The sequence below is a fragment of the Epinephelus moara genome, chromosome 6, assembly GCF_006386435.1.
Source record: "Epinephelus moara isolate mb chromosome 6, YSFRI_EMoa_1.0, whole genome shotgun sequence".
Classification (NCBI taxonomy): Eukaryota; Metazoa; Chordata; class Actinopteri; order Perciformes; family Serranidae; genus Epinephelus; species Epinephelus moara.
Genome location: NC_065511.1, coordinates 28,639,546 through 28,652,462, shown reverse-complemented (window position 1 = coordinate 28,652,462; position 12,917 = coordinate 28,639,546). Strand labels below are relative to the sequence as shown.

The 12,917-nt window shown below is 39.6% G+C and overlaps 1 protein-coding gene across 1 annotated transcript in view; it reads left to right on the top strand.

Moving 5' to 3' along the window:
* LOC126391747 (hemicentin-2-like) overlaps positions 1-9,916 on the top strand; it is a 25,076-nt gene extending 15,160 nt beyond the window's left edge. Inside the window, exons 10-18 of the mRNA XM_050046669.1 lie at positions 1,810-2,085; positions 2,185-2,436; positions 2,870-3,145; positions 4,470-4,721; positions 4,816-5,091; positions 6,061-6,312; positions 6,403-6,690; positions 8,770-9,027; positions 9,311-9,916. Of these exons, the coding sequence (XP_049902626.1) occupies positions 1,810-2,085; positions 2,185-2,436; positions 2,870-3,145; positions 4,470-4,721; positions 4,816-5,091; positions 6,061-6,312; positions 6,403-6,690; positions 8,770-9,027; positions 9,311-9,393 (2,213 nt within the window). The 3' untranslated portion in view covers positions 9,394-9,916. The remainder of the gene's footprint in view (positions 1-1,809; positions 2,086-2,184; positions 2,437-2,869; positions 3,146-4,469; positions 4,722-4,815; positions 5,092-6,060; positions 6,313-6,402; positions 6,691-8,769; positions 9,028-9,310) is intronic.
* The last annotated feature ends 3,001 nt before the right edge of the window (positions 9,917-12,917 follow it).

Genomic DNA, 12,917 nt, shown 5'->3' with positions numbered 1-12,917 from the left:
CTGTGAGGTGGGATGGATTATCTCGGCAAAGGAGAAGTGCTCACTAACACAGATTTAGACAGATTTGTGAACAATATTTGTGAGAAATGGTCTTTTGTGTATATAGAAAATGTTTTAGATCTTTGAGTTCAGCTCATGAAAAATGGGAGCAAAAACAAAAGTGCTGCATTTATATTTTTGTTCAGTGTAGATTGGTTCTCTATAAGCCTCGTTTTCATTAAGCAGTTCTGTCTGCTACCAGGTACGATCTGACAGGAAAATGAAGGCTTAATTTACGTCACTAAGTGCATCAACTGTTGCACAATCAAAACAGGAAGAAGATAGATATCCCCAGTTACCAGTGTATCAATGTAAGTAATTTGCAGTTGCTATCCCCTGTAGCAGAAATGGTGAATGGTCGAACAAACGGTGTTAGTGACTCGGCTCTGAGGAAAACAGACAGTGACCTGCTTCTTTGTGACAGCAGCGGCAACAATAATACTACTTTGAAATAGTTTGACATTTTGGCTTAACTGATTTTATTTTATTTTTTTGCCAAGAATTAGATTAGAGATTCAATCCCACTCTCACACCAGTTTTTAGAATATAAACCTGGAGCTGCAGCTGGCTAACTGAGGGGGAGAGAGCTAGCAAACAGCTAGCTTGGCTCTGTCCAAAGATAACAAAATGTACCTAACAGCAGGTAGGGCTGTGTGCCAGATTTTTCTCGGCTGTGACTTCCTGACATCCTGTTGTCACCATGTTGGCAGGCAATCAACTGAGATGTTTTTACACTTCGGTTTTTGTGTGTAGTCTAATAAACAAATGAGACAAAGCGTAACAGAGCGTTCTATTCTACATGAATTAATTAAATGTTAAATTAATCACACATTAACTCCGCTTGACGCTCTGTTGCTCCGTCTCCTCGAAACCAGAGCCACATGTGGCTCTTTAACCCCTCTCCAGTGGCTCCCTCTGGCTGTAAAAAAAATTAAATCACATGGAAATGAAACACGTTTTAATTATTAGAACAATAATTTTTATCTATCATTGTTAGGCCTAATGAAATTCCTACACACACTCTTATACGAAGAATAATAAAAAAAAGTTTTTAACATTTTGTCAACTACAACTACGGCCTGGCACCTTTCTAATAAATGTTACTGATGTCATATCTAAATGAACTTCAGGAGTGGTGGCTAGACTTGAATCTTCCAAGCAAGGCTGGCTATGGACTCCAAATCCAAAAATGTAAAAGTCTGGGAGGAAAATAGAGACATTAATAATGAGTGGAGGGATTAATTTGCTTTCACCACCAAATTTTACTGCTCATTTAGGCATATTAGTAATGTTGATTGTGGGTGCTTTCACACCTGCCCTTTTGCTTTGGTTCAATCGAACTCAAGTTTGTTTGCAAAATTAGTCCCTGATTCGGATCAAAGCAATTTCAAACAGTACTTTCCAACAGTGCTCTGAATTCATGAACAGTCCACTTTGTGCTAGAATGCACTCTGGCACTCAAAATATTTCCACACACATCCATAATGTGGTAACTGGTGAGCTTTTGAGGTGCTGGCTTACATATTTTGTTATTTTCATTGTGAGCCAGACTAACTGTGCCCCACTGTTTCCGGTCTCTATGCTGAGCTAAGCTAATCGGCTACTGGTGGTTGCCATATACAGTACTTAGCGGACAGACTTGAGAGTGGTATCAATCTTCTCATCTAACTCCCAGTGAGAAAGTTAATAAATGTCAGACAATTTTTTCAAAATGTACCCACGTACATGTGTGAATTCAAATTACTCAATTGCTTTCTTCTTCTTCTGTAGAGCCAATAGTAGCAGTTGCGGTGAGCCACACAGGTAGACTACCAATCCTTCATTACCAGTTCATTCTGGACTGTGAAGTGACTGGAACTGTCGCCAGCATTTGGTGGTGGAAGAATGGTGAACCTATCACTGCTGACAATACAACATTCATTGACCAGGACAACAGGACACTGACTCTCAACCCAGTCCAACTTTCAGATACTGGAGATTATCAGTGTCAGGCTTTAAATGCTGTGAGCAACATGACCAGCAGCCCCTACACCGTAAGAGTGAACTGTAAGTATCTTAATCTCTTTTTCTCACTTATGTCGATACACACAAAGAGCAGAAACATTGAGAAATTTAACCTTCTTATTAATTGTTTGACATGTAAAGATGGCCCAATGAAACCAGTGATTGTGGGGCCATCCATGGCTCTGATGGGAACACTGCAAACCCTCAACTGCTCAAGCGCCTCTTATCCTCCCAGCCACATCAGCTGGCACTTCAACAATACCCAGCTGGCTACCACCTCAGAGTTAACGATTGGACCGCTAACCCTTAATATGAGCGGGATATACACCTGCATGGCCGTCAACAACATCACCTCCAACAACAGCACTGCCTACACGATGCTCTCTGTTTTGAGTAAGTTACTGCATAGTTTGACATTTTAGGCAAGCAAACATTTAGCTTAGCTTAGACTGAAAGGCGGAGGAAATGGCTAACCTGGCTCTATCCAAAAGTAGAATAAAACACCCACCTGCACTGACAAAATCACAACTTGAGTCTGACAGGTGCTCGTAGGCTGATTTTCTTACCTTTGGATAGAGCAAGGCTAACTGTTTTCCCCTGTTTCCACACTTTATGCTAAGCTAAGCTAAGATAAAAGAAAAAAGCCTCCTGGCTGTAGATTTATACTCAACAGTCATGAGTGTGGTATGATTGCTGACATCAAATAAAGCAAATATTCCCAAAGTATTTATTTAATCTGCCTCAAAAAAAAAAAAATTACAAAACCAGTAAGCCAGTGCATCATATATGTTTTGGAGTTTTGCCACCATCCTTTTATTCTCCGCAGCTCCAGTGACCATGGCGTTAGTAAAGATTGTCGGAGCTCAGCCAATCCAGAACCACACTTTGACTCTGACCTGTGAGACAGCTGGAAGTGTGGACTGGATCATCTGGATGTATAATTCATCCCCACTGTATCCTGACAGCACAAGACACTTCTCAATGGATAACGCCACCCTCACCTTCAATCCTGTCATGAAATCTGACGATGGGAACTATCAGTGCGTAGCTTCCAACCCGTTCAGCAGATTATCCAGTCAAAACTTCACGCTGGAGGTTTTTTGTAAGTACTCACCATGACGTCTTACCCTGAGGACTTTTTCAATCTGCCAAAACACATTAATACAGCAGTTTATAAAAAGAAATTCTAAAAAACATAGGAAATCAGTAACTATAAAGGAATTAGATGAGACATTCGTGAATGTAACCACCAGTGGTGTAAGAAGTACTGATATTTTACTTAAGTAAAAGTAGCAATACCACAGTGTGAAAATACTTTGTCACAAGTGAAAGCCTCTTTTTCAAAAGTATAAGCCAGGGGCCAGCGACCTTTACCATTAAAAGAGCCATTTTTGACCAAAAATAATCAAAAAAATCTGTGTGGCTCCTGAGACGCAGGTAGCCCAACCCTGGTATAGGCATTGAAATATTCTTGTAAGTACCAAAAGTAAAAGTATTCATTATGTAGAATGGCACATTTCAGAATGATATTATTAGACTAATTACTGATGCATTTATGTGTTCACCTCCTGTCTTTAAGAGGCTTAAGCAAAAAACATGCAGTTGTTTGCAAAAATGTGTTGTTTTTGCCCATTGTATTCAAATATTTCTGCATTCTGGCATCCCTAAACGGTCTTGAAATTGCATATGACTGGAAAGCTGAGACTATTTTGGATTTAATGAGCCCGAAATTATTCATGTGCGATGATGTTAGCCCCCATAGTAGCCATTTCATTGTAATGAGACCTTTTTTTTTTTAAATGGTCGACACTGTATGAAATTACCTATTGTAACTTTGAGGATAACACAGCCTCATGAAACTACAACCATAAACTATAGAGCTCGGACATTCAGAGGATGTATGGCCTGCATAGGTATAATGACAATTTGAGGGTTTCTCAGCAGTTTCCACAGTTTAATTTGGTATTTTGTAGGGATTTTGACTATTTCTATCAATTCTTGAGTCGTCAAAAATGCTTAAATTTAGCACAAAACTGTGTAACTGATGGTATCAACCCCAAAATTGCTTCAAAAACGTACAGACCTAACTGAACATGTCATCATAATTTACTGGTTGATTATATTTTATATCTGCAGAGTAACTAGTAAAGTAAAGCAATTCAATATATGTAGAGAAGTAAAAATGTAAAGTTCTTGACTCTGAATTGTAGTGGAGTAGAAGTATGAAGTAGCTTAAATACAGGACTTGTGTAAATGTATCTGACGACCACACACTTAGTGGAATAATCAAAAAAATATCAACTGAAATGAACTCAACATTCGCTGGTATCAGTATATCCAAAGGTGAACTTCTCCATTCATGTACACCTCTGTGTTGTATAAATGTTTTCAGTGAAGGTGATCTAAAGTAATATCTGTGTGTTTAGATGGACCACAGATGCCAACTATCATGGGTCCAAATGTGGTAAAGACGGGAGACAAGGTCACACTCAGCTGCTACGCATCATCAAACCCTCCCAGCTCCTACAAATGGTTTTTCAATGATACTCTGATGGCCAATACGTCTGAGTATACCACACCTCCTGTTACCAAAGACATGAGTGGGATGTACACCTGCGTGGCCTACAACAACATCACCCACAAAACCAGCACTGCATACACAAAGTTCACTGTTTTTGGTGAGACTTGGATTGCAATTTCAATGTTTCTGTAAGAACGTATGTGGCCAGGAGAGCACCAAAAACTGTTGTGTACTTTCTGCTTTGTTTCCAGATGGATTTGAACATGTGCAAGTAGAACCACCCATGGATCCTGCCATAGAAGGTGACTTTTATCAGCTAACATGCAATGTGACTGGACCTGTTGGGCATGTTTACTGGATGAAAAATGGTGAGCCACTACATGAAGACAACAGAACTGTTTTCCACATGGAAAACAAGATGGTCACCTTCAACCCAGTGGAACAAAACGACACTGGAGACTACCAGTGTGTGGCTACCAATGCGGTTTGGAACATGACCAGCCCTCCATACAGGCTCCTTGTGAACTGTAAGTAACTTTTAAAGGTCAAATGTAAAAGATTTTGGGGGATTTAGTGGCATCTAGTGGTGAGGATTGCAGACTGCAGCCAGCTGAAACTTCACCTTGTTAGAATTCCTTCAGTGTTCACTGTCCAGATTGTTTTTACTGGGAGCTGAATTAACTGCAGAGGTCTCTTCCTCTCCAAAGAAACGGACCAGGTGATTAAAACGCTGGGCCTGGGCCTATTTGCCCAGCACCTGCTAATGTGCGCTGCTCTGATAACTGAATGAGTGCTCACTTTGTTTCTGATCCGGACGTTCAGGAGCTTTTCACCTTGAGCTGAATTGTCCACAGACGTCTCCTACCCTCCAAAACAAACAGACTCAGTGATTTAAACCAGTAAAACCACTGAATAAAGCAGTTTCACGTTACAAATCAGTGTTTCTCTGACACTCTTTGGCATGTTGAAGGTGGGCCTCTAATCTAGCACCTGCTCATCTTAAGATTCAGACGTTCAGGAGGTTTTAAGCATGAACTAAATTATCTGCAGAGGTTTCTTCCTCCTTAAAAAGTGGATCCAGTGAAAAACACTAAATAAAGTAGTTTCACGGTAAAAAAAAATTGGTGGTCTTGTTGGGCCAGGGCTGCTAACTACAGTAGCCGATGTGATAACACGAATGGCGCAGGTGTTTGGTTTGTCTGTTCTGGTGGTTCAACATGGCGAACTTCATAGACAAGGATCTGCTCCTTATGTAGATATAAATGGCTCAATCTAAGGTAATGAAAACACAATGATTCTTTTTTTCAGGCGATTATACACTAAAGAAAACATACTTATTATATTATATTCCATTTCTGCCAATATATCCCCCTAAATCCTACACACTGGACATTAAAAGGATTTATTTCACTGTAACTGACTTTTTTTAACCCATAGTATTTATAGTTAATGAAATACAGCACCATGCAAACTTATTTTCTCCTTTGCTGTTTCAGATGGACCAGAAAAACCTATGATTTATGGGCCAGCTTTTGGTGAGACAGGACATAACGTGACCTTCTCCTGTTCTGCCATGTCGGTGCCTCCCTGTGAGTTCAGCTGGTTGTTCAATGGCTTCAGCGTGGGCAATAATTCAGAGTATACTACTGAGCGTTTGTCTTTTAATATGAGTGGAGAGTACACCTGCGTGGCCTCCAACAACGTGACGAAACAGAACAGCAATATCACCAAGATGCTCACAGTCATTGGTAAGAAAATTCAGAGGACTCCTTCAATGCATGTTCATGTGACTATACAGCTGATCAGATACTGATTTCTGCTGTGCTCTCTGTCCACAGAGGCAATTGAGTCAGTGATGATCAAAAACAACACAGTCCCAATAAACTCAGAGAACTTCACTCTCACCTGTGATGTTGTTGGGCCCTATGACGCGATCTACTGGATGAAGGACAACAAGTACCTCGCCATGACAAACTCCAGCTCACAATCAAACATGTCCTACCACGCTATAAACAACACACTGCACTTCACCCCAGTGACGATGGACAATGATGGGGTATATCACTGTGTCGCTGTCAATCAGGCTGGTCCACATAGAAGCCCCAATTACAACCTCTTGGTGAACTGTGAGTGTTGTAGGAAATGATGGAGAGTGGTTTTTTTTTTTTTTTTACTTGTTCAGTTCATTTAAACTTGTTTTAAGGTAATCAATATTCATTTTATTTTAAACGTTGCATGACAGTGTATTAAAACTTCCTTAGCTTCTTCCTTAGCAGAATAGTGGAAGGAAAAAATAGAAATACATCATTTGACCGGCTGAAACTGTCACATTATTCACACAGCACTAAATGAGACAGATAATCTGTGAAAGAAATTATATTCCTCTGCTTATACTCCATTGCCTTGTAGCGCTCCTAATGGCATTACCGCACCTGAACAAAAACAACCAGAGGAGTCTCTAACACAGCTGTCAATTATGTCGATCACTGCTTGTGAACTGCAGTCAAAGTGTAAAGCTAGGCAGCACTGATCAAATATGAATCAAATTTTGTTACTGCGTTGCCTACTTCTCACCTCAAGTGTTTTCATTAACATAATTTAGTGTACTGTTTAGCTGTAAAATGAGAAAGTTGCTTCGGCTGGTGGTACTCAATCGGTCGCCCTTTTCCAACATGGCGGCTGGGGATAGGTGTAGATTTCAGGAAGGATGCAGGAGAGACCCCCCCCCCAAAAAAAAAACATGAAAGTAGCAGAGGACTTTTATTAAGATTAATTTACACAAGGCAAGGATGCAGAAGAGGCACAAACTGTTGCACAAAAAATCACCAGGATGCAGGAAATTAACTGTTTGATGACAGAGGACTTACAAAGCCTCTTGTTTCATATGTGCACCTAAATATTGAAATGAAAACTGGCCCTTACAGCCAGGTCACAAACTTTCTCATATTACAGCTAAACAGTACACTAAAGAATCTGACAGCATTTGAGGCAAGAAATAGGCAATGCAGTACCTGAACCTTGATTTGTATTTGATCAGCGCTGCCTAGTTTGACCGCAGCTGTGATTGACATGACTGACAGCTGAGACTCCTCGACTCTGATTGGTTGTTTTTGGTGCATTGTGATAGACTCTAGCGAATGCCATTAGAAGCAGTACGAGGAGGTTGGACATGATTTTTCTCACAGACTATCTGTCTCATGTACTCTCATGACACAAAGTTACTTTCATGAAAGTTACCAAGTGTAGCTTTAGTGACAGAATAAGTGTGGACACATACAAGGAATCGGACTCCAATTTTTGTGCTCTCTGTCTACGAACAGAAATAGGCATACAGTTAAAACAAGGACAACAAAGTTGAACAGGTAAACATAAACATTTGAAGTGAATTAATAATAATGAATGATTAATATTTACTATAATATTAATTGCTTTACAACAGTTTGAGTTTGACCAGAAATACCTGAGTGAGTTTTTATGCCTCTGCACCAGTGACAGCCGTGGCCAGAGGCTTTATGTTTTCTCGGGTTGTCCATCCATCCATCTATCCGTCCGTTCGTCCATCTGTCTGTTCCACTGTTGTGAACGCAATATCTCAAGAAGACCTTGAGGGAATTTCTTCAAATTTGGCACAAATTTCCATTTGGACTCAATGGTGGAGTGATTAGATTTTGGTCACTGCAGCCTCACAATCCTGTTTTCAACCACAACTCAAGAATTCTTCTGCTAATTATGGCTATATCTCACACAAATGTCTGATAGGGAAAAATGATGAAGTGATGACATTTTATATGCGAAATGTCAAAGGTCAGCTTCACTGTGACATCATAATGTTCCGCAAAAACACTTTTCTTGCCCTTACTCAACATCATAACTCGGGAACAAAAGGGGAGACATTTGGTCAGATACTATTAGTAGCACTAATCTTTTGTGCTCACCTTGAAACTGCTGATTTTATAGATCTTCTGTGCTGTCAGGTTGAAGATGTGTGTGAAGCATCCATGATTTCACAGATGTAGATGTAACCTGTCAGTGCAACTTGACGGAGGCATGCAACCGCGAGGCAGTAATTCTAGTTATGCAATGCTGCTCAGAACAAACGTGGTTATAGGTTTGAAAAAAAACTGAGTATTTTGTGCCAAAGCAACACTGTATTCATAACTTTATTGTCCATAACTCTGACTCACTCCGTCTCCCTGTGTTTGCAGATGGCCCTCTGTCCGTAAAAATCTCTGGTCCATTCGTAACAGGAATTAAAAACTACGTGACCATGGTGTGCTCCGCTGATTCTCGGCCCGATTGTAAATACCAATGGTTCTTCAAAACCCAGTCGTCAGTGGCTGTAGCGGCTGGCCCTGTTATCACTTTCCCTTCGAAGAAAGAGAATGAGGGAATGTACATATGTAAGGCGAGGAACCCTGTGACCAAAATCACACTGTACAAGACTCAAACCTTCACTTTCTCAGGTGAGTGATCCTTACTGCTTGATCAGCTGACAAGCAGAAATATGAACGGAACATGTGCCGATGTTTTGACAGGATCATTTTAAAATGTTTTTGTTTATTTGTGTTTTAGTTTCTGTTGGTTTTATAGTGTGGAATATTTGACAAACATAGATGATTACAGCCACATAAATAATTTTGTCAGTGATCAGATCAGAATAGTTGTTGTACAATTACAGATATCTCATGCTGTATTAAATGCAACGTGATTTATTTGTCATTATTTCCTCCCCTCTCTCCCTCTTAGCCTCCGCCCTCCACCTCCCATCCCGAGGCGGTCTGATGTTGATGGGTGTGTTTGCTTTGTCTGTCTCCAGGCTTTTCAGCTGAACAGTCAGACTGAAAGACGTCTTGCTCCCTCTGCGGTCTGAGTAGTCTTACTGTAAAATGAGTGTGAAGGTATTGTACGGTCTATAATCTGATGCTATATTATCAGTCCTTGTGGGTTTTGCCGGAGAGGTAAAGAAGAATGTGAAAGTATGACAGACTTTGATTTAAGTTACAGGATTTTTTTGCCGTTGGATACTTTCTTTTATCGGTTTTATTTTCATTATCAAACAGAATATTAACATCTACAGACACTGAAAGGGAATTAAATCACCTTATTATTGCATTGCCCGTTTTTTTAGGTGACATGATTTCAATATTAGCAAGTGAAAGTAGTTGTATTAGTGTTATTGTGTTGACTGTTGCTTTAACTGTAACTGCCTCTGAGGTAGTTTAATACAAGTAATTCAATACTTTGTATAAACAATTTACTCCTCTAAAATACCTGCACACTCTTCTGGTACCAGCTGCAACTCTTCACTGTAAACACCTGCAGCTTTTCTGTCATGTGTTATATTATTAGAACTGTAAGTAAATGTACGTCTCATCATGCTGTAATTCATGGCATTTATTTTTTAATTAATAAATAATCAACACAATCAACGTTGTGGAGACTTTATTGTGGATATACAGTGTCTTTGTGCCGAGTCAGAAAGTTACAGTTATGCAGACTTTTGTTGGTGAAATATAGTCAGAAACATTTTGCTGTTTGATAAAAGTACAACTTGTATACAAAGAAACGTGTAAGACAGTAATCATTGCATAAACCTCACTACAGGAGGAGGATATACAGTGCTTCTTAGTGTAGGTCATATGGGGACACTGGGACCGTACTTCCTGGTGTGAACGCCCCTCTTCTGTTTCCAGCTGCACTTCTTCAGATTCTTATTTTTCTTCCTCTGGCAAAATGCTTTCACTTGTGGTTTGAATAAATCCACACAGATAAAGCAATGGAGTGAGAAAATAACAGGTTAAGTTCACAGTCCAAAATATTTTAAACTGTTTAGTTAACACTTTTGAAAAGTCCCTGAAGAGTTTACAATCACCTTTCACCTTTAAGGGGAGATGCCTTAAAGGTGAATTTCCCCAGCTGATAACTTACAGAAAGCCAGCTATTTTTTATATTACAAGTTTTCTGAAATGTTATGTTTAAATGCGCGAATGATCCATTATCATACAAAAATGTGCTGATTTACATACATTTCCAAAACAGGAATCTGAACATTGGATAAAGCCAAGTTCAAAGTTGTTTTTTGACTTTGTCATATTTATGTCAAAGGTTTTTACAGAGGGGATTTTGGATGTCTCTTTTTATCACTATATAAATCAAAAAACACTGTCAACAGCTATAAAAAAATCTATTTTTGCCATGTTTTTCAGAATAAAATGTTCTATAAATCAGGCTATGAATGATACATGAACGAACTCCTTGGTAAAAACCTTCAAAACATAAATAGGAATAAAACTGAAAAGTCTGGTGTATGTAAGCGCTACTGAAGTGGAGTTTTTTGGATCGGAGTATGAGGAAAAACTCATTTTGAGAAAATGGCCTTCTCAATCATCATTTGTAAAATCCCACACATTTTCAGACAAACAAAGAAGACACACGTGTAAAAAATTTAACCAACAGATATCACCTTAAACTTCCCCAGCTGAGTTGTAGCGTTAAGACAATAATTTTTTGTATTACAGGCTTTCTTAAATGTGTAAAAATTCAAATTAGGCGTTATCTATTTAAATATACACTTTTACATACATTTCCAAAACAGAAATCTCAACTGAACTAAACACCTAAATGTGTATTTTGGATGTTTTCTTTCCACTAGTCTGAGAGAAGACATGTTAAAGTAGCCCAAAATCTCAAAACTGACCAGTGCATAAACTGTATTTTCACCTCTGGTTTCTCCCCTTAGTTTGAGTTACTGAATACAAGACTGATCTCACTTGTGACTGATTGTTTTACTATAATATTTTATAAATCTGATACACTATATGTAACTCACATTTTCCTTGTTTGCCGTTGCGTCTGCCAGACTGGTGACAAGGGCAGCGTGCATTCACCGTCTCTCCTCCCTTTCCTGGGTGACCATATGAAAAGACAAAAGAGTAGATAGGGTTAGGACAATGCACTCAGCTAATACTGAGGCTCTGCTTACATATAAACTGCAGATTGCTGACTAGATGTGTGTTTTGTTCACAGTATACACTTCTTTCACCTTTACAGTTACACTGCCTGACATGGTGTCTGGGGATGTGGACTGGATTTGCAGTTGTCATGGGTTTTCCAACCGCAGACGCTACGACACAAATGATATCAAATAGAATAGATTAATTGCATTTATTAGGGTCAAATAAGTGCAAATGGAAATACAAAACTTTAGATATTACTGAACCACTCTTGTGGAAAATGTGTTTTAATCATTAACCTTACATACCATCAGTGAGTGTGTTGACAGTCAGGGATTGTTCACGTGTCTCAGGATCACCTGTAATGCACGCACAGGATGTAAGATTACTTTTAAAACTCATTATCTTGTCTCACTCTGATATATAAGAACACAATACCTTGGCTGTGATCAGTAAATACAAGCAGTCCAAGAACAATCAGCAAGAACATCCTTAATCCCATGTTGTACCAAAGCCAGTCGAGGTGAAGAAATCCTGTAGGTAACCTCAGTCCCAGTGCTGGAATAAGATGGTTGCTGTTGCTGTAGTTCTTTATAAAGGATGGTGTTGATGTCTGAAATTTTAGCCGTGGCGCATTCATCGACTGCCAGATACGTGAAGCATGAAGCCTGCCCACCCAGCACCTTTCACAGTGGGTGACTGTGAATAACAGGAAATGGGTAACTTTGCCAAAAAAGAGTGATTGCGGTTTTGTGTAATGGCTCGTTGTCATGAGAAAGTGAGGGACCCACATGATACTGACCTGCAGTTAAAGAAGATTAGGATTTAAAATATGCCTGTCTTTAAAGTCTCAAGGGTCTTGTAATTATATGATCACACTTTTTATTGTTGTTAGGTTTGTTTCATGACTGTGAGCATGTTATTTGTACTGCTGCCTGTCTTGGCTAGGAGAGTCTTGAAAAAGATTGTTTTTAATCATAATGAGTCTTTTACTCCTGGTTATATCAAGGTTCAATTCAATTATAAATTAAAGCTGCTAGCAGCAATGAACAGGCCCCCGCACCTTCCTGCATGTCAAAGGTGTTGGTGGGTAGCAGGTTGACGTAGTCGTGCATTCCAGACACTGCGTACACAACTTCAGACGTTATTCACAGCTTGAAACATGGTGCTGGAGATTAAGTACTGCATATTTTGTACCACCTCCTGTGTCAACTATGCTGTGCTAGAGAACACATGCTATTTATACGTCCATACATCCATCCATTTTCATCCACTTATCTGGGGCCGAGTCGTGGGGGCAGCAGGCCAAGCAAAACACCCCAGACGTCCCTCTCTCCAGCAACGCTTTCCAGCTCCTCCTGGAGGACTCCAAGGTGTTCCCAGGCCAGATAAGATATGTA